General features: G+C 47.3%; 1 protein-coding gene across 1 annotated transcript in view; it reads right to left on the bottom strand.

Moving 5' to 3' along the window:
• XPO7 (exportin 7) overlaps positions 1-22,231 on the bottom strand; it is a 56,940-nt gene that overhangs the window by 23,399 nt on the left and 11,310 nt on the right. The window contains exons 2-12 of the mRNA XM_081202963.1: positions 19,212-19,358; positions 17,952-18,045; positions 13,183-13,349; positions 12,709-12,774; positions 11,862-11,966; positions 10,298-10,463; positions 7,853-7,926; positions 6,705-6,824; positions 5,337-5,483; positions 4,654-4,826; positions 3,559-3,752 (exon numbers count right to left, since the gene is read on the bottom strand). Coding sequence (XP_081059089.1) covers positions 3,559-3,752; positions 4,654-4,826; positions 5,337-5,483; positions 6,705-6,824; positions 7,853-7,926; positions 10,298-10,463; positions 11,862-11,966; positions 12,709-12,774; positions 13,183-13,349; positions 17,952-18,045; positions 19,212-19,358 — 1,453 coding nt within the window. The remainder of the gene's footprint in view (positions 1-3,558; positions 3,753-4,653; positions 4,827-5,336; positions 5,484-6,704; positions 6,825-7,852; positions 7,927-10,297; positions 10,464-11,861; positions 11,967-12,708; positions 12,775-13,182; positions 13,350-17,951; positions 18,046-19,211; positions 19,359-22,231) is intronic.

Below are 22,231 nucleotides of genomic sequence, written 5' to 3'. Positions count from 1 at the left end.
CTGGTGTTGTGCAATGCCAGGTCTATAGGCAAAAAAACCGCCACCCTGCGAGACTTCTTCACCTCGCAGGGGGTTGACCTGGCTTGTGTGACGGAGACCTGGGTGCGCGAAGGGGAAACTGTTACCTTACGAGAGATGGCGCCCCCAGGTTTCTCCGTCCTCCACCAGTCGCGGACTGTGGGCCGGGGGGGAGGGGTGGCATTATTAATCCGAGAAGATTGTTCTTTCAGGGCTCTGCCATCGCCATCGATCCCCGGCATTGAATGTGTTGGCCTAGTGTGGGGCTCCGAGGTGAGCTTGGCTGTCTGGCTGGTGTACCGGCCACCTAGCGCACCAGCAGCCACCCTGTCAGGCCTGTTGGAGGCGGTGGCCGGCTGGGCCTTGGAGTTCCCCAACCTATTGGTACTGGGGGACTTCAACATCCATGCTGATGCCACTCCCTCCTCACAGGCTCTGGACCTGGTGTCTTCCATGGCGACACTAGGGCTCTCCCAGTTTGTTTCGGGCCCCACACATCAAGCAGGCCACACGCTGGATTTGATCTTTGGCGCCGGTATAGATGTGATCATGTCTCCCTCGATGAAGGTGCCATGGTCTGATCACTACGCACTGAAAGCCAGGATTGATTTTCCACCCCCACCCTGCTTAGGTGGCGAGCCAATTTGGGCTCGCCCGCGGAGGCTGATGGACCCTGATAGATTCCGTCAGGCCTTGCGGGACCTTGCTCCCCCTGGCGACTCATTGACTGAGCTTGTTGAGGGCTGGAATACCCAGCTCCTGGCAGCCATCGATGAGATCGCACCTAAGCGCCCTCTGCGACCCCGCAGAAACCGGGCCCCCTGGTTTACCGAGGAGCTTCGGAAAATGAAGCGGGACCTCAGACGGCTAGAGCGAGTATGGCGGGGTGCCCGTGACGGAGCCTCAAGAACATCTTATAGGGTTTTTATGAAAACCTATGAGATGGCAGTGAAGGCCGCTAAGAAGTCTTACTTCTCGGCCTCCATTGCATCCGCTAGCTCTCGCCCGGCGCAATTATTTAGCATAATTCGGTCTCTAACGTCCGTTGAAGGACAGCCAAATTTAAATAACAATCTGACACACAGCTGTGAGGCATTTGCGAGCTTTTTTGCGGAGAAGGTCCTGTTGCTCCGCCATGACCTCCCTGCCAATTTGGATACAATAAAGGAACTGGAGGCCCCTCGACTGTCCTCGGGTCCAGTATTGGACCACTTTGACCGGATATCTCCAGGCGATGTGGACAGATTCCTCCAAGCTGGAAAGCCCACCACCTGTCCTCTTGACCCGTGCCCGTCATGGCTGATTAGAGCGTGTCCAGACGAGGTGCGGGCCCCCCTGGGGGATATCATCAATTTGTCCCTTGGCACCGGGATATTCCCAGGGGACCTGAAGGAGGCGGTGGTGCGTCCGCTCTTAAAGAAAACATCGTTAGATCCCTTAGATCTATCCAATTACCGCCCGGTCTCGAATCTTCCATTCCTGGGTAAGGTGATTGAGAGAGCGGTTGCTGAACAGCTTGGTAGGTTTCTGGATGAAACATCTGCTTTGGATCCATTCCAGTCCGGCTTCCGTGCTGGTCATGGGACCGAGACGGCTCTGGTCGCCCTAACAGATGATCTCCGCAGGCAGCTGGATCGAGGCGGGTCGGGGCTGCTGATTCTTCTAGATCTGTCAGCAGCCTTTGACATGGTCGATCACGAACTCCTGGACCACCGCCTTGCCGACGTGGGGATCCAGGGCACAGTCCTTCAATGGCTGCGCTCGTTTCTCTCTGATCGGGGACAGAGGGTGGCGCTTGGGGGGGAATTGTCATCGCGTCACTCCTTGGTGTGTGGAGTGCCTCAGGGTGCGATTCTCTCCCCGATGCTTTTTAACATCTTTATGCGCCCCCTCGCCCAGCTTGTCCGGAGTTTTGGGCTGGGTTGCCATCAGTATGCTGATGACACCCAACTCTATCTCTTGATGGATGGCCATCCTAACTCGGCCCCAGACACACTGACCAGATGTCTGGAAGCTGTGGCTGGATGGTTACGTGGGAGCCGGTTGAAGTTAAATCCTTCGAAGACAGAGGTCCTCTGGCTGGGGCGGGACGATATGGGATCGAGGGGGCAACTCCCATCTCTTGCGGGGGTGCAATTAGTGCCAGCACCGTCTGTTAAGAGTTTGGGTGTAATCTTCGATACCTCCCTCTCTATGGAGGCGCAGATTACAGCTATAACAAAGGCGGCATTTTTCCATCTCCGCCAAGCTAAGCAGTTGGCCCCTTATCTCTCTCGCCCTGACCTAGCCAATGTGATCCATGCGACGGTCACCTCCAGACTGGATTATTGTAACTCGCTCTACGTGGGGCTGCCCTTGAGACTGACCCAGAAACTCCAGCGGGTGCAGAATGCCGCAGCGAGACTCCTTACGGGGTCTTCGCTGCGGGATCACATTCATCCGGTGCTATACCAGCTGCACTGGCTCCCGGTGGAGTACAGGATCAGGTTTAAGGTGCTGGTTTTAACCTTTAAAGCCCTATACGGCCTAGGACCCTCGTACCTACGGGACCGCCTCTCCTGGTATGCCCCACAGAGAAACCTACGGTCTACAAATAATAACACCCTCAAGGTCCCAGGCCTCAGAGAGGTTAGGCTGGCCTCAACTAGAGCCAGGGCCTTCTCGGCTGCAGCTCCAACCTGGTGGAATGCTCTGACACAAGAGACCAGGGCCCTGCGGGACTTGACATCTTTCCGCAGGGCCTGCAAGACAGAGTTGTTCCGCCAGGCCTTTAGTCAGGGCGCAGCCTGACCCCCTCCTCTGGCAACCTGCACAGAATTTTGTTTAATCGGTTGCCACCAATGTGATTTTAACTAATTTTTATAATGAAATTTTTTTAGAATGTGTCATTATTTGATTGTTTATTTGATTGTTGTTAGCCGCCCTGAGCCCGGCTCAGCTGGGGAGGGCGGGATATAAATAAAATTTATTATTATTATTTATTATTATTATTAAATAGCAGATTATGCCAGCACTTTAATTTATTCTTCCTCCTAACCACAGCCAACCTTTGAACAAATGCTATTCTTTTTTCTTTAACCTCAGCAGTTTCAACCAGCATCTAATAGGTTCTAATGCCCCTTTCCTCTGATATTTAGATGAAACTTGCCACCTACTCTCTTACTGCCCCAAAGTCCTTTGCCATTTCCACTGCTCCATTACTGCAACACATACTATAATTTGCAGCAAATGATGCAAGATGGGGCAGCAAAACAGAGTCCCTTCCTGCCGTATGCCGTATCTGCTTTGCTGACAAAATCTCTGGAGGAAAGCAATTTATGTCCCCTTTTCCAAGATCTGTTCAAAGCGGTTTACAACCTGAAAAATTCACAGCAAATACCCATGACAAACTAATTAAAATATGTACAAAGGGTCACAATCTTAAAGTACACTGGGTTGGCTAAAGGGTGAAGAAGCAGCACCACCCTATACAACCCCTTTCCCCGAAATCTTCTTTGCTGTGATGCACAGGAGTGATGCAGCTGATCTCTGGGCCCTCACCTTCCTGCACAGCCACATCCACAGGGATGGCCGTCGCACTCTGCAACAGCTCCTGGTAGGACTGAGCTGACTGGTCAAACAGCTGCACAAGGAGAGCACACGTCTTCTCATATTCACAGCGCCCGATAGTGGACAGCTGGTCTAGCTGCTGCTGCACCAGACCCGTGTCGTCCAGCGGATCTTCCAAGCCGTCTCTGCATGGGGAGCAAGCAGCAAGGCAGGGAGAGAGAGTGAAACGCGGCTCCCAGAAGGTGGACCAAGCTTGTTTCCCAAAGAACGCTGCTCAGTTCTCACCTCTAGGCTGTAAGGCAAGGCCCACTATGCTGTTGTTTTGTGGCAACTCTCTGGAGGAGACCAGCAAATCCACGTGTAAATCACTACCTGGCAGCTCTCTTGAGCCTGAGGCCCACATTTTGTTAAACTGGATATATTCATTCATTCATTCATTCATTTATGCTCATGCAATTTGACTTGCTTACCTTATGATAGAATTGTTTAGCTGTTTATTGGTCCTGTTGATATGATTTTGTAATTTTTCTATATCATTTTTCTATGGTTTTTAATTTTTTTTTACTTTCCTTCCCACTCTGGGGACTGAGAACATTCAAATAAGAGGGAGCTACAAGTAAGACTGGTAAGTAAATAAATAACCACAGCATATTTTTGTGTGGGTAATAACTCCCACAACAACAGGTCAATATTAAAATCCCCAAGTTGTAAAGCATTTAAAAAACAAACATGCAGATGCAGCAGATAAAACCAAGTTCTTAAAACACAGCAACCCTAAAATCACCCCAACACAGACCAGAATGAAAAAAGGCCTATGAGAGGGGGAGGGGGAATCATGTGTATTTCCCTGGGAAGGATGTTGTAGGGTTAGGGGGCCACCACAGAAAAGGCGCTGCTGCTGCTGGTACTCACCAACCTAACAGCTTTTACCCGTGCACTGGGCAGCAGCTGCAGGGCCAAGCTTATAGCTTGGGTAGGTACGTATGGGTACATGGGTCCTTCAGATAACTGGGTCCTGAACTGCTTAGGTACCAACAAGTGGTTGTGCAGGCTGTTCTCCCTCCACTCCTCTCTTGGCATCTTTACCTCAGTATGATGTGCACAGACTCCAGCCTGGAGGTGATGTAAGCTTTGGTGACTTCAGGCGTGTAAGTCTCCAGCATGTGTGGCTCTGTGGCTTTGACGTAAGGAACGGACGCTGCCAGGCGCTGCCACAGGCTCAGGAGATAGTGAACGCTGTTCGGAGCAAATTCCCAGTGCTGTAGGAACAAAAGGGAGGAAACAGAATGCCACTTGCGGGCTGGCCAGCGTCCCCCAAACATTACAGAAACATGCAGTAAGCAGATTCTCCTAACAATATCCTTTCACACACTTTTAAAATTCCCTCACATGCAGGCTACCTAACGTCAGTACATTTCCCAAACATGGGGAGAGGAGATGTTTCAAAGACTGGTGGCCCTGACAGACGGTACGCTTTGCCTTGCTGTGGTCTGAACGGCTGGAAGTGTTTTCTGCTCTTAATGAGCTAAAATGCTGTGCAGCGAGGAACAAGCCAAGGCAATTCTGCATAATGACAGGGGGCACAATATTACCTTATGCACCTTATATACCCACAGCAGGTGACTCTGAGAGGGGAGCCCACCACTCCCCTCTCAGTTTCAACCTAATGAGGTCCAAGGTTGCAGTGTGATTTTGGGTGCTCTCCCCCTGCTGAAAACCCTCCCTCCGCAACACAAACCCACACAGTGCCAAACCACGCAGCTTCTCACCTGCAAGCTGGTCACGGTGAAGTTGGCAATGAGGCGGATGACCTCAGGGTAATTTTCCACTTTCACCAGCTCCCCGAGCTGGTAATTGCTTTTCAGGCGGGCCAGAAGTCGACAGAACTCATGGTAGTTGTTTGGGTCTGACAAGCTCTGGGAAAGGAGCAAATTTCGAAATGGGTCATGGCACAGGAATCAGTAAACTGGATTGATTGATTATTTAATTTGTATCCCACCCTCCATCTGAAGATCACAGGGCAGCTCACAACATTAAAGTGTGGCACAGCACAAAAAACGTTTGCTCCCATGGCTGGGGACTAGTGAAGGCTCATCACTGTGGCATACAATGAATGGGTCTACCTGAGAGTCCAGGCAACAGCAGCCCAACACTGCCGGTGGCAGGGGCTCATCAATTACAGTATCCGAAACACTAATTTGTTCAGGCACTAAATAACTGGGCACCTAAGACCTCTGACTCGCTCTGCAATGTTGGTGGGCATCCTACCACCGTGAACCAGCCTGGCACACTGTGTGGAGTCAACAGCTGCCCTTGTCTTCAGATGGGGCACAGCAATGTTGCTCAAACCTGTTGTGCACCAAGAATGGTCGGTACTGGCCAGGTGAACTTTATGAAGCCTGGAGTAGGCTGAGGCTCTTGTGACCTGCATCTCTTTGTAGCTTCTTGTTATCTAGCAGAACAAACAAGTATACAAAGAGAGACCTTGTTCCAAGTTCCTGCCTTTACCTACCACAAACGGCACCGTCCACACACAAGAAGGAATCAGCAACTGGGGGGAAAGGTTTGCAGAAATGTGTGGGGGGGGGGCAGCATCCTCTTTTCACAATGGCCAACCAGATGTTCCAATCAGACACCTGTGCAAGAGCACTCTCCTCTCCAGTGGTTTTCAACAACTGGCATAACCGTCCAATGAGAGCAGAGCACTATCAGTGGATATGGAAGGAGTGACTAAAATACTGAAGAGTTCACACAGCAATACACATATGTGTGTGCACTATAGGTTGCAGAGCTCAGCACAGAGACTTGCCAAAAAAATCTTTTGCCACATAATGTTGCTGGTTTCAGTATGAAGCACTCACATACTGACAGATCTCAATTCTGGGACATTTTCTCAGTTACAGCCACTTATTTCTTTCCCCTGATTTTGCCTGCCCAAAGTTAACCATGTGTACGATGAAGCTTTGTGTTTATTCACCCTCTTAAGCTTTGCCCTGGTTGCCAGCTAGTTTACCACCTGTTGCTCAGTTCCATGGGCCTTTGGATCTCCACTGTTTCCAAGTTTCAAGAGGCAGTTTGCGACAAAACACACATATGCGCGGGCGGTTGACTCCCATCCACAGTTCTGAAAGACTCACCTGAGGGTTTTCCAGTATTCGCTTGACACCATCAACGAGATGAGACAGGAACTTCGCTCTTTCTGCATTGTTAAATAGGGACCTACGTACAGAGGCAATTTGCACTAGACACGATAAGACCTAAAGGTAGGAGCGTGAATAAAGGGAGAACCGTAAGTTGTCTGGAATAAAATAGAAACCATATACACACTTGAATTGGCATATAGGTTGTGGAAAGACAATGCAAACCAGCAGGTAACCATTTTGTGGAGGGGGCGGGGAAGAGAAAAACTTCCTCCTGATCTCCAACAGGGTGATCAAACCCACCATGTGAATCTTCTCAATGGGATGTATGCCCCTGGAACATATCTCCGGCGAGCTAGGGACAAAGGTGAGAGCTGTTTCCTAGTTCTGCTGGATCTCTCAGCGGCCTTTGATACCATCGACCATAACGTCCTTCTGGACCGTCTAGAGGAGCTGGGAGCTGGGGGCACTGTTATACGGTGGTTCCGCTCCTTTCTCCTGGGCCGTGTCCAGAAAGTGGTGGTGGGGGATGAGTGTTCAGACTCTCAGTTGTGGGGTGCCTCAGGGTTCCGTCCTCTCCCCCATGCTTTTTAATATCTATATGAAGCCGCTGGGAGAGATAATCAGGGTGTTTGGGCTGGGTGTTCATCAGTATGCAGATGACACCCAGCTCTACCTCTCCTTTAAATCAGAACCAGTGAAGGCGGTGAAGGTCCTGTGTGAGTGCCTGGAGGCTGTTGGAGGATGGATGGCGGCTGACAGATTGAGGTTGAATCCTGACAAGACAGAAGTACTGTTTTGGGGGGACAGGGGGCGGGCGGGTGTGGGAGATTCCCTGGTCCTGAATGGGGTAACTGTGCCCCTGAAGGAACAGGTGCGCAGCCTGGGAGTCATTTTGGACTCACAGCTGTCCATGGAGGCACAGGTTTTTAATATTCAGTTGGAAGCCGCCCAGAGTGGCTGGGGAAACCCAGCCTGTTGGGCGGGGTATAAATTATTATTATTGTTGTTGTTGTTGTTGTTGTTGTTGGCTGGGGAAACCCAGCCTGTTGGGCGGGGTATAAATTATTATTGTTGTTGTTGTTGTTGTTATTATTATTATTATTATATGCCCCTGCCCACTAAGTCAGGAATGCCACACTCACCAGAGGTGAAAACGTAGGAGGGATGGAATGGTACAGGTCAAAAAACAGCTGTAAAGTTGAGGAATCTAGAAAGGCTGGAAGAAACAAACAACACATCACCGTGGATACCCAAACTCTGGCCAAGTGGTTCAACCCAGCACTCGTGACTATCTCAGGCCTTCAACTTTGCTCAGCGCAGCATCCCTACCAACACCCTTGGCGCTGACGGGTTTTTCACCGTCATTATGATAAGATTCCTGCATTACAGGGCGTTGGACTAGAAGGCCTTTCAACTCTAAGATTCTAAAACTGGGGGCCAATCTGCAGCACCACAGCCCTTATCCCCACCCTCAACAGCTTTTAAAGATACTGAAAGACCTCAGGAGATCCATGAGTGGTTCTTCTCATGTCCCAAATAACTTGGCTTAAATTCAGTGTGAAATGAGGCTTCGACTTAAAGCTGATCTGTCACAAGGAAGCAAAGCAGGAGTTATCCATATATAAAAAGTGATCGCTTCTCGGCCTTTTGGCTAAGATCAAGTGTAGTATCTGTTCTTATCAGTTTAATATCTGATATGTCCTCTATTTGAGGACTATATATCCATATATAAAAAGTGGTTCCCTGCATGTGGAATGCTTTCCCTAGGGAAGCTTGCCTGCTATATTTGTTACGTATCTTCAGGCACCAGGGAAAAACATTCCTCTACTCCCAGACCTTTGCCTAATTAAACAAACCATGGCCTTTTAAACTGTGCGTGTTTTTTGTTTGTTACTGTGGGGCGTATTTCTGTGTTTTCCTATTGTAAACCGCCCTGTGATCCTCGGATGAAGATGGTATAGAAATTTTAAACATCACCGCCCACCCAGAGCTGAAAGTGGAAACACAGAGCTTTCAGACTTCAATATAGTCATACCTCATGTTATGTTTGCTTCATGTTACGTTTTTTCAGGTTACGTCCCGCGGCGACCCAGAAGTACCGGAAAGGGTTACTTCCGGGTTTCACTGCTCGCACATGCACAGTAGTGCTAAATCACGCTTTGCACATGCGCACAAGCACCAAATCATGCCACGCACCTGCGCAGATACGGCGCTTCAGGTTGCGGGCTTTTCATGTTGCAAATGGGCCTCCGGAACGGATCCCGTTCGCAACCAGAGATACCACTGTACAAACATTAAGAAAATTCTCTAATATTCAGCTGCTGCTGCTGCTGAATGAAACTAGCATGCAGAAGCAAACTGTTTTCTTTCTAAGACAACAACAAAAAGAAAACCAATGCTATTTGCAGAATGTTTCTGCTGAAAGGTTCCCCCCACCCCATGCTGGTTCCCCATTGAGGGAGGCGGTCATTCTGGAGAGAATTTTTTTAATTGGCATGAACCGAGTAGCAACTATCAAGTACAGCCTTGTGTAAAAGTGCCATCTTATGCTTCTTGTTTTCGAAGCTTCTACTAAACTAGCCCTCTTCAACCTGGTGCACTCAGTACGTTTGGGACTACAATTCCCATCAACCTCAGAATGGGGGTGTGCTCCCAACACTGCCCCCACTACATTGCGGGCCAGTTGCGGTCAATGCGAGTGTCAGTCCAAAACCTAGAGGAGGCACCAGGATGGTAAAAGTTGCACTAAACATCCATCCATTCATTCACCACATGGAAGGGAAAGGGGACAGGGAGGGAAGAGGAAAGTAAGTACAGTGGTACCTCTGGATACGAATGGGATCCGTTCCAGAGCCCCGTTCGCATCCTGAAGTAAACACAACCCATGTCGGCGCGTGTTGCTGTTTCCGCGCATGATGTCATTTTGACTGTCTGCGCATGCGCGAGAGGAGAAACCCGTAAGCAATGTGTTCCGTTACTTCTGGGTCGCCGCGGAGCGCAACCCAAAAGCAGTCAACCTGAAGCAACTTCAACCCGAAGTATGACTGTATTTTAAAAAATCAAAACTCAGACGCCAATTTCTAGACATTTTACAGTTCCATACAAGCTACAGCGTGGAGCATTCAAAGCACTTCACTTGTGCCAACCTGGTGCCCTCTGGATGTTTTGGACTACAGTGGTACCTCGGGTTACATATGCTTCAGGTTACAGACTCCGCTAACCCAGAAATATTACCTCAGATTAAGAACTTTGCTTCAGGATGAGAACAGAAATCGTGCTCCCGCGGCGGGCAGCAGGAGGCCCCATTAGCTAAAGTGGTGCTTCAGGTTAAGAACAGTTTCAGGTTAAGAACGGACCTCCAGAACGAATTAAGCTCTTAACCCGAGGTACCACTGTACAACTCTCAACAGCACTAGCACAGGAATACTTGAATTGGGGATCTGTCAGCACTCTGGTCACTCAAAGAGGATGGGAAGGCTGCACACAGCTTGCAAAGTCACACCTGCTACTGATCAAGTTCCCCTCACACAGCTCACTTCCCAATGATTCTCACGGCTGGGCCAGAGCAGGGAAGAAAGGCGCTTTACCTGATCTCCAGCTGGTGGGGATCTGCACGGTGCAAAGGTCATCTGAGGACTCATCTGTGGATGTACCAATGAAGTCGAAGTTTAGGCAGTTGTGTGTGAGCTTGAGAAGCTGCATGAGGAGGCCGTGCTGGCTTTCATCGTTCAGGTTCAGGTTCTTCCCTGAAGCCTACCAGAAGAAGAAAAACAGAATGGAAAACCACATCTGTTAATGGGCAGAGTTCAAGACAGCTGCCAAGCCTAAAGGAAAAGGGAATCCTGGAGTGGGAAAGCAAAAAGGTTTCATCTCAGGGCTCCCTTACCAGAATCACTGGAATGTCCCAATCTTACAGTAAAAGAAAAAGTGGAGCTTTATTTCCTGTGGAGCTCAGTTTTAATAAGTAATAATAATGCTTTTATTTATTTATACCCTGCCCATCTGGTTGGGTTTTATATCCAACACATATAAAAACATAATAAAACATTGAACACTAATAATAACAATCTGATCCAATATAAAAAGTCACAATAACTTTAAAATAAACAAATAAAGCAAGTCAATAATCCATTGAAATTTAATAGTAAACAGTAAAATTAAACATCAGCAAATAATACAGTTTACACTTATCAATTACAATAAAGAATTACTAAACTATAATAAACAAAAATAACGGCAAGTCTCGGTGCATAAAATACTACAAAACATACAAAACCATGTAAAAGGACATGGCTTTTATTTAGTGTCTCTCTACCCTCATTTTCTGCTGCTTTCTTTCTGTTATTTATTGCATTCACACATCACATTTTCCTCCAAGGTGGTGTACACGATTCTCCCCTTCCTCATTTAACCCCCACAACAAGCCAGTGAGGCCAGTGAGCTTCATGGCCGAGTGGGGATTTGAACCCAACACTGCTTCTTCTCCTCTCATATTGTATCACAGGGTGGTATGCTGGCTTGACAGCCACGGACAGAAAGTCTTTACAGAGGGTGGTGAACACAGCACATGATATCATGGGCTGTCCCTTGAGTCCGCTGGATGACATCGCAAGGGATCATTGTCTTAGGAGAGCGAGAAAAATTCTCAGGGACGATTCACACCCCGGCCAGCACCTCTTTAATCTTCTACCCTCGGGCAGGAGATATGGAAGTATAATCAGTCGTACCAACAGGCTAACAAACAGTTTCTATCTGTGAGCTGTTAGGCTGCTGAACGGAAAATAATATAATGCAACTGATTTCCGGGGTTGGTGTGTTGTGCGACAAGCACACAGAGTGCAATGAGATTGATTGAGTGGGGGGGGGGGAGGGAGGCTCGGTTAATTTCATTGTACACAGGTTGTACATTGGCAATAAAGGTATTATTATTATTATTATTATTATTATTATTATTATTATTATTATTATTATTCTGTAGTTCCCTTTTCAGGACAGCTAAATTTCTCGTCAATACAGCTCAGCTAATTTAAAACCACACAGGCGTTTGCTTGATACAGCATTCTTCACAGAAGCAATTTCAGGGTCCTAAACCCACAGCTAGAAGAAAACACTGTCCAAAGTTCCACCCCCCAAATGTTGTTCTCACATCACCTGTTTTAGTAAATTGCACGAGAGAGTGAAAATATCAAACAAAGATGAATCTCGGAATGAAGAGGCTATTTTCCTGTGCTTGGTCAGTGGGTGTGTAGTGTCTGCCTGGGTGGGGTGGGGAGCAGGAAAGGAGAGATAGAGAGAGAGAAAGAGATCATTAGAACTCAAGTGTCTGTTAAAGAGTGCAGAGTCAAAGTAACCATCTCAATAAAGGAAAAACACGAAACAGCAGAACACCCCATATACTGCCCTCTGCCAGTAAAAAAAGCATGCTAACCGCCTAGAGCACTAATTTCATAGAATTCTAGGGTTTGAAGGGAACCCAAAGGCCATCTAGTCTAACAGCCTGCAACGCAGGAATCCCAGCTAAGAACTTAGAAGTCCATTTAATCATTTACAGTTCTGAAAAACAAAACTGTGACAGCCTGGCAGCATTCAGGCAATGCCCAAGTTTCCCGACTGAGGTTGACTGTCTCCTTTGCATGGGGTGCAGGCTGAGCCATCTAAATGCCGGGAAAGGAGAAGCTGGAGAAGCTGGAGGAAGAGGGTGATTATTTGCAATTTTGCAAAGAGTGGCTTTGCCATTCTTACTGAAGAAATGAGGACTTTTGGCTGAGGAAGAACTCTGGGTCACCATCAGTTAATGCTTTTCATAGAAAGCAGTGCCCTTCTGAGTCTCTGGATAGGGAAGAGGTGTAAACGAAGCCTGAGACAGCAGAGACTAATCTCTGGAGGGAGTGCTCAATTTCTTACCACCAAAGGACATGAAATCGGTGCATAACATACAGCAGCAATCCAAAGGAGAAGCGTTGACACTGAGTTTACTGGCGAAGGCTGAGGCACTTACTTGATTAATTTCATTTGTTAGCTGAGACAGGATTGTCACTCCTATGATGCAGTGTTCTACACTGTCCTGGAGAAGGAACAGGCAGAGTCAGACTGAATGACAAGGGAGGTCAAAGCAGCCAGATGACAAATGTTACTGCGCGCACACACACACACACACACACACACACACAGAGAGACAATTAAGATCCCTTGGGCAGAAGTGATTCTGTACTGTGCATTGATGGTTTTTTGTTTTAATATTTTGGGTATTCTCTATTACTGTGTTTCATTATTTTAATTTATTGTCGCAAACCACCTTGAAGGGTTTTCCATCAGCCCCAGTGCCAAATGGCCTTGCTGGCTGGGAATTACAGTCCAAAACAGCTAGAGAGCATTAGCTTGGTGGCGACTGTCTGATGGCATCCTGGGGAGCTTCTTGGTTAAACCACTACATACGCCAAGTGGGATGGGTGGGCTGGAGGAAACGGCCAACCTGTAAAAACCTTGTGACGTCAGTGATGACGTTTCTGAAAACATATTCATCTTTCTGACAGTCAAACCAGCCCAGCTTTGTGATCCTGGCGTAGAGCTGAATTAGTGCCTGCGTAACGAAAGTTGCCAGCTTGGGTCTGGTGGCAAGGTAGTTGAGCACGTAGTTCCCTGAAAGACACGGAAACATCCAGATAAAGCAGAATGGCAAAGACAGGAGCCAAAAACTGATAAATAAAGCATCTCCTGAAGCTGACCTTTTGAAACAACCTTCCCCCCTGCTGCATCAACACAGAAAAGCCACCACAGGGGCTTGGACTAGATAGCCCTTGATGTCCATTCCCTCTCTGCAATTCTATGCTTCTATAGCTGTGCCTGTTGGGTGTCCCTGGCGACTACATAATATCAAACCAAGGAGTAAGTGGGACATTTATTGTAATTTCTACACAGGCATGCGGGACGCGGGTGGCGCTGTGGGTTAAACCACAAGAGCCGAGGACTTGCCGATCAGAAGGTCGGCGGTTCGAATCCCTGCGACGGGGTGAGCTCCCGGTGCTCGGTCCCTGCTCCTGCCAACCTAGCAGTTTGAAAGCAGTCAAAGTGCAAGTAGATAAATAGGTACCACTCTGGCGGGAAGGTAAACGGCGTTTCCGTGCACTGCTCCGGTTCGCCAGAAGCGGCTTAGTCATGCTGGCCACATGACCCGGAAGCTGTACGCCAGCTCCCTCAACCAGTAAAGCGAGATGAGCGCCGCAACCCCAGAGTCGGCCACGACTGGACCTAATGGTCAGGGGCCCCTTTACCTTTTTACACAGGCATGCCCATGCTACTTGCTATATGTTGAGGACCCCACACCACATATGGAATGTGTTGGGAAAGGAAATGGTGAGGGGGGAAACATCTGGCTCTGGAAAGATCCAGACCCTTCTGAGGTCAAATGTCCACTTCTCTGTCATTAGCCAGAAGTTACTCTATCTACCTACAGTAACCTCAAAGCAAGTTTCTTGAGGAAAGACTTGCTCAGGGTGACGCATAAATACACTGGTTAGTATTCAACTAACCTCCGACCCACCGACATTCACTTAATCATGTTCATTAATTTCGGTGGATCTATACACTTGAGCAAAACTTAGTTGAATACCACCCATTTATGTTTAGGTTACTACAAAGAGTTCCCTACGTATGGCTGCCTTTGAAAAGGGGTCAGAGGCTACAATTGTTCCACAATGCCGCGGCCAGGCTGCTGAAGAGGGGCTGCCTAGACAAAGCGTGCCGCCGCCTTATTGACAGAGCCAAGCTGGCTTCCCAAGTTGCTTCTGGGCCTACCGTATTTTTCGCCCCATAAGACGCACCTAGATTTTTGGGGGGGAAATAAAGGGAAAAAAATTTATTTCCCCCCCAGGTGCGCTGCGCTACACCAGGAGCTTGGGGCGTGCTGAGCTCAGCGCGCCCCAAGCTTCTAGGTGCGCGCAAGCAGTCCGCTGCCGCCCCAAGCCTCGCGCACCCGGTGGGACCTCCTGCCGGGTGCGCGAGGCTTGCAGACACTCGCCCGAAGCAGGGGGAGCCCTCCCGAGGGCTCCCCGTGCTTCGGGCGACAGGCTGCCGCCCCAAGCCTCGCACACCCGGTGGGACCTCCTGCCGGGTGCACGAGGCTTGCAGACACTCGCCCGAAGCAGGGGGAGCCCTCCCGAGGGCTCCCCGTGCTTCGGGCGACAGGCTGCCGCCCCAAGCCTCGCGCACCCGGTGGGACCTCCTGCCGGGCGCGCGAGGCTTGCAGGCATTCGCCCCATAAGACGCACCCCGATTTCCCCTTCATTTTTGGAGGGGAAAAAGTGTGTCTTATGGGGCGAAAAATACGGTAATTCAAAGTGCTTGGGATGACTTTGAAAGCCTTTTATGATTTGGGACCAGAATTTCCGAAGGATGACCTTTTCCTGTGTGGACCTGCCCACCTGCTGACGAGTGTCAGAGGCCCTGCTGTGTGAGTATCAACCGCCCCAGAGATATGTTTAGTTGGGACCAGGGAGAGTGGGGCTTCTGCCTGTTTGCTTCTCTGTGAGTGGCTCTGCAATTCCTCCACAAGGGACACTCACCTTGCCCCCTCTAGCGGCCTTACATGGGATGAACATAATCTTCCTTTTCAGGAAGGCTTATGGGCTATACAGGGTTGGTCCCTTTTTGAAGTACAGTCATACCTTGGGTTACAGATACTTTGGGTTGCGCGATTTCGTGTTGCGCACCGTGCCGAACCCGGAAGTACCGGAACGGGTTACTTCCGGGTTTCGGCGCTTGCGCAGAAGCGCCAAATTGCGACCCATGCATGCGCAGACGCGTGGGTCACGGCTTGCAAACGTGCCTCCTGTACGGATCATGTTCGCAACCCGAGCATCCACTGTACAGTTGTACCTTGGAAATCGATCAAAATCCGTTCCAAAAGTCCATTCGACTTCCAAAATGTTTGGAAACCAAAGCACGGCTTCTGACTGGCTGCAGGAAGCTCCTGCAGGCAACAGGAAGTCCCATTGGATGTTCGGCTTCCAAAAATAGTTTGCAAACAGGAACAGTCACTTCCAGGTTTGCGGTGTTCGGGAGCCAAAACGTTCGAGAACTAAGCTGTTCGAAAACCAAGGTATGACTGTACTTGTGCATATTTAACTTGTGTGATTTCAACCTCACGTAGTTGAAGGCTGCCTGGTTGAAACTTAGCAAGTTACATGCAAGCAAGGGCAGAGAGCTTTAAAGCGCTTTTAGTGCTGGGTCCACTTGGAGTTTCCAAGCACAGATTTTAAGCTCTCCCCCTTGCTTGTGGGGTAAGGCCCTCTTGGCACATTGGTTCTGGGATGATGCTCTTGCGAGATCTCGTGGGGACATCAGAGTTCCTACGAGATTTTGTGCAAGCATCTTTAGCCTGCTGGAGTTAGTGCACTAAGTAGCCCTTGCCCTCCAAGCAAGGAAGAGAGTTTAAAAGCTATTTTTCTGCCAGGTCCACTTGGGTCACTATGTGCTTGTGGGGCTAAGGGTTTCAAGGGCTTGGGTATATACAATTTTTGAGTATATGTGGAACCCTAGGAATTGAGCCTCCACGTAAGATGCAATTGTACTGTACGTAATTGTTGTGGTTAAATTATTTTCAAATGGCTGCTTGTGTTTCTAGGCTGTTTAAACATTGTATGGGTGGTTTATTGGACTTAATAATAGTTAACCATTTTAAAAAGTTTGACAAGTGATTGTTTCAGTTTACATTAGCAGGTTGCATTGGGCTTCTTAAGGGAAGGAAAGGTAAACGTGTTTTAAAGAATTATGTAATAAGACAAAGCCAGCCCATAACTCCTTTGGAAAAACATGCCACATGCAATTGTACTTTTGACAAAATGCATCCTGAAGTATGGAAGATTTAAAATAATTGGCCTTATATATGATCTTGGCAGCACAAATGGTAATTGCAACTCAATAGAAAACAGCCAAATTTTTTTCAGTGATCACTTGGTACCACTCACTCTGGAATATAGCTATAATAGGAGAAAATTAAGCATAATTTGAGGTTTCGATAAGGACTAGAACCTCCAGACACTTATTATATAATTTGGCATTTTTTTATGACATATACAGGGGAACTGTCATTTTCAAGACAACACTTGTCACAAGCCTGACATATCTGGAACTACACTTGATAATACTGAGAAGGCTGATATTCTTTACTAACTTTGCTATTTTAACCCATGTGCAACTTTGCCATAAAAGGTCACATACTAGCAGCATGGTGATTAAGCATCGTGCCACTAAATGACTGAATAGCTGTTACAGTTACTGAAGGCTAGCATTCAAAAAATGTATAGAGCACTCTCGAAAGTTTAAAAAGTGAAAGGTAGCTGCATTGGTCTATAAGAAAAACTCCAAAATCCAGTTTGGCAATACTGTTATTAGGACCAGCCAGTTGTCACAGGACTGTGCCAAGCATAATCGACTGAACTCCATGAACGACTCTCCAGAACTCTTCATCGGAGAAGATGCTACACAGATCACGGGATAAAATGCATAAATCAGGCTTTTGTTGAGACACCAATGTCAGCTTCCTTTCTCGGCCGCAAGCCAGAAATTAAGGCTGAATAAGTCCCTCCCAAGTGCTACACTTAGCAGGTTACACACTTCAGATTTGGGGATGATGTAACATTGGCTGACCCCTCTCTCAGATAAACTGAAGTTTAGATGTTCTGCTTGGGAACATGCGTGCTTCATTTAAGATTTGGGAGGGGGAACCTGCAGCCTTCCAGATGCTGCTATACTACAACAAACCCCATCATCCCTGACCATTGGGATCAATGGAGCCGATGGGAACTGTAGTACAAGAACATATGGAGGGCCAAAGGTTTATCACCACTGGTTTGGATTACACGCCCAATGTCAGTTTCTTAGTGATGAGGAGCAGCCATTGTTTCTTTATCCCAGAATCCTAGGTGTGCAACCTAGTATCTGCAACACCTGGGAGAGACTTATTCAGCTAGTCACCACTATCTTGGACCTGGGCCTACAAGCTGATCTTAATGCTACAACATCAGCCTCGTGCTTTTACCCTTTTTCTCCTCACTTTTCTCCCGTGTAACATCTTGTTTGATGAAAAGCTCAGGAGAACTCAAAAGCTTGCTGCACATTTTTGATATTTTGGTTTGCCCAACTGCAGATTTTGGCGTCCTCTTTTAATACCATGGGCATCTTATAAACTCCTCATGTAATTGATTTTGGTCTTGGGCATGCTGGCTCTCTTCTTCTACTTACGTATATCTATTCGCTGTTCCAAGGGCAAAGGGTTGTTTGTGCGTGACACAAGTTTCGTAAGGCATGTAGCTGCCAATAACTGGGAGTAAGATGACTGTAAAACACAAACAGAAAGCAAATGGTTAAATTGTAGGCAAAAACAGGACAGGACAAAGCTTCCCAAGTGATTGTCAAAGGTCAAGGATGTAAGTATGTTCACACTGGTGATGCAGTGTTAAGGCATGAACTGGGAGCCAGTCAGCAGTAATTTACAATATGTCAGTGAAGTAAACTCTGTATTCAAAGAAATGAAAGCAGCTCTGGCCTAGTGAACACAGCAAATCTTCCCAGTAGGCCTTGTCCCAATGAGGCAGTAGTGAGGACAGCAGGTCCCCAACTTCCCACAGCTCTCTAAATCTCTCCCCCCCCCCCCGGTCCTTCCCAAGCAACTTGAGACTTATTCGCCTTGTCTGTCTTTGCTCCAGCCTCTTCATACCTCTATGGGTTCTAGGAGACCTGGGCAGAAGACTCCCTGCCTCATCTGGGTGTCTTAGTCCCCCTCCTCTCCAGCCTCTGCTTCTGCCCGATTCTGGACTGCTCTCTGTCACAGCTTCTTCCTGTTCACTAAACTGTTACCACTTCAGCTTCTGACACCTCCTCCTCCTAGTCCGCTCCCTCTTCTCCCTCTGACCATTCAATGTCATCCCACCACCAATCCCGTGTCTCTGAGCCCTCTCTTTCCTTGGGTGTACCCCAGCTGGTGCCTTCCACCATTCCTCTGCATTCAGCCAGTCCATGACAGACAGGAGGGTCTGATCCTCAGATGCATTCACAGGAAAGACTGTCGTGTATACTGGAGGAAAGAGTGTGTAAGAAGAGAACACAGGAGGTGTTCAAGGCTAGGAACTGTGGAAGTCTGCTGGAGGTGTCTCAATTCTCATGCTGGTCTGCAATGAATCTTATGAACTATCATTCAAGAGTGGACCACATTAATTCTGAAATAGTTCCACTCAACTTCCTTTATAGTGCTTTAGAAGTATTTTAAATAGAAAGCCCTGAGAAAGGGCCAAGATGTTCTGTGGAAATTACTCCAAAAGAAAGCAGAAGGAGACCCAATAGTGATCAGTTCTCAAGTTCATGGCTGTAAGCAGAGCAGAGGAGAGAACACACCAGTAGGACCCCTACAGTGCTTTTCTGTACCAAGCCATGAGCTCAGGCAAATACCCAGAGAACACTTTAGGTGGTTTGAAAGCAGGGTGGTGGGTTTCTCTGCCTACGTACACTCCCTCTTTCAAGGAGAAGCTGGCACTTGTTCAAGCAGTCCGGACTGTTGGTAAACTCAACCAAGGCTTTCTCCGCCTGGAGTCGTGTTGTGGTGTCGGTTGTCTCATACAGTTGCTTGCACAGGTTCTCTAGCTGGGCTAGACTCTGTAACAAACCAAAGAGGAGAGCTTGATTATTTTATTTTATATTTCTGGTGGGACTTCCTTTAAGGGCACCTGCTAGTAAAAATGCAGCCATGGGGAAGCGAAACACAAATTTTGAAACCCTGACATTTTGCTTGGGGATGAAAACCACACTCTAAAAGAACTGTGTTGCCACCTTATAGGAAGCAAACACCAGATTTTCATTCTCCTATTCCAGCCCTTTGAAAGCACAGTGGTACCTCTACTTACGTTCACCTCCGGTTACGTATCCTTTGGGATATGGATGTGGCAAATCCGGAAATATTTTTCCGGGTTTCGCTGCGAGCACATGCGCAGAAGCGGTCCCTCTGGTTGCGGAAACCTCAGGATCCGACCAAAGCTCTGGAACGGATTCCGTCTGCAATCCGAGGTACCACTGTAATAGCAATTCAAAGGGAAACCTGGAAGGAACCCTGTTTCCAAACTCACATAGCCCAGAGGCTCTTCTAAATACCACCACCACATTAAATACCAGCTCCGTCCTGGGATCAGGACTTCCAAGGCCTCCAGTTCAGTGGGCTCCTTTAGGTAGTTCTGCCAACCATGTTTGTAGGCCCGGACACACAATCTGAACCTGAATAAGCCAAACATTTAATTTGTGCAAGTTGTTTAAAAAATGGAGAATTGTGTCTAAGTACTGAGGCTTCACAGTTCTCATTCTACTAATTCACTGCATTTGACCATTTTTAGATAGCCATTTACCATTTAATTTTTCAAGACTATCATGACAGTGAAGTAACAATCCAGTAGAAAATATGAACTTAAATAAAGGGGAGGAAAGTACCAACCTCCCCACACATCCAGGGTTCACAACCATTACCTCATAAAATAAGGTACATTCTCAAGTACACATTGATTTAGATGTTACACCAAAAGCCAACCTGATACAGAGAGAGTACAAGACAAATGTTATGAATACCAAGCAACGCTACATTTCATCAGGATTTGCCACCGCCATGATTGGCCTGTCATATTAAATAACAAATGGCCACCTAACAGAGGCAAAATCCATAGGCTTAGATGAACCCCAAGATACCCCCAATTTATAACTTCATTTCTCAGAAATGAGAATAAACTTTACTTTGTTGAATCAAATGATTAAAGAAAAACCAGGATTCCTTCCAGCCCTGCAATATGGTCAAACAAGCAGTTATGAACAAAAAAAAAAAAAAAGTGTTTTATATATTAAGTCCATATTTGATTTATCAGAAATTGATAGAAGACACAGTTTGGGGTCTAAAGGCGCCAGCACACCTATTATTTCAGAAAAGTCCTTCATGACCTCTACCCAAAAGTTGTGCACACACTTGTAAGATGCCACATGTGTGAACTGGGTCTTTTTTTGTCACATCTCCTCCAATACACAGGAGAACTGACTCTAGTTATATGTAAAGAACTATTGATGGGCTATTTTAAAAAGATTTTTCTTGGATATTTGCGGAGGCAGATTTAAATGGGGGAGCGAGACATGGTTTCCTCCACGGCACATTATCCACTGCTCTTCTAAGATCCGTCTCCCAAACAGGTTTAAAAGGAAAGATGGGAGAAAACAACAAAGAGTGTATAAAAGAGACAAGTTCTCTACCTTTAAGGAAATGATTGGCAATGGAATCAACGTGGTTCTCTTCTCCATGTATGTTGTGGAACACAGTTTCCTTAGTGATTCCCAAAATCTAATTCACATTATTATGTTGCACAATACTATTTATAAACTTTATGCCCATGAGGAAATAAATCATCTAAGGCAGGCATGGGCAAAGTCCGTTTCGGGGGCCTAATTCAGCCCGTCGGTTGGTTTAATCTGGAAATAACAACTTCAATCCTAAAAAAGGCCCTTTGGTCAGCTCTCGCAGCCCTTCACTTCATCAAATCTGGCCCTCTTTGAAAAAAGTTTGGACACCGTTGAAGATCAACGGCCTGGAATGCAAAAGTACTTCAAACATGCCAAGATTTACTATGACTGAGGAATTCTAACATCTGTTGATATCAACAAATGAGAATTTCCAACACACGTTGGTTCTGTACATTAAACATCAAGAGTGCCAAGAATGATTGGTACATTATACAGGGTTGTCTGCTACAGAGAAAAAGGGCGTATGTTGTTTCTATATATGCACCAGCATTTGGGTCTATTTCACTCTCTAACACCCATCCTCATTATGTGCTTACATTTCATTTGTAACAGCAATCCTCAATGTTAATTCCCAGGAGCCTGACACTTTAAAAGTCTAGACATTTTTTTAAAATGTGCTCAATTCCTGAAGCTGCACAGCATAAATTTATTTCTGAAATGCTGGTTCTGAAAGCCAGGGGATGAAAAACCAAATGCCTTGTATTGTCTGGGGTTTTATGCAGATGTCAACCGGTTTTTGTTCCAAGGCATCAACAAGCAGTGCTAGAAGACTCCCCTGTGCCCTGCCCACTATTTATTTTGCATTGACATCCCAAAACATGGCAGACTCAGCAGGTCTGTCACATCTTGAGACAAGTAGCCGAGCTCAGGAGGATTTTGAGGAACTAACAGCACACAGAAAAAGGTCAATGCCTCAGACTGGGAAGGACGACTGGAGAAGCCTTCAAGACTGCATGTGCGTTGGAATGCGGAATCTCCACACAGGCAGCAAAATGAACTCTGGGATTCCACCAGTTGAGAGTTGAGATAGGCAGCTAGAAGCCAGGTCTAGAAGCAAAGCAAGACACGGAAAACAGCGGGAGAGGGAATATGCAGATGCTGCCACGAGCCAATTAATAAGTTAGGCTTCAGATGGCATGCCACTGGTATTCAGAAGCATTGCAGCCTCCAGATGTTCAACAGCTGGATGCAGCAATGCTTCC

Source organism: Podarcis bocagei (genome assembly GCF_964188305.1).
Source record: "Podarcis bocagei genome assembly, chromosome: 7".
In the NCBI taxonomy this organism is placed as follows: domain Eukaryota; kingdom Metazoa; phylum Chordata; class Lepidosauria; order Squamata; family Lacertidae; genus Podarcis; species Podarcis bocagei.
This window is presented reverse-complemented; position numbering and strand designations above follow the sequence as displayed.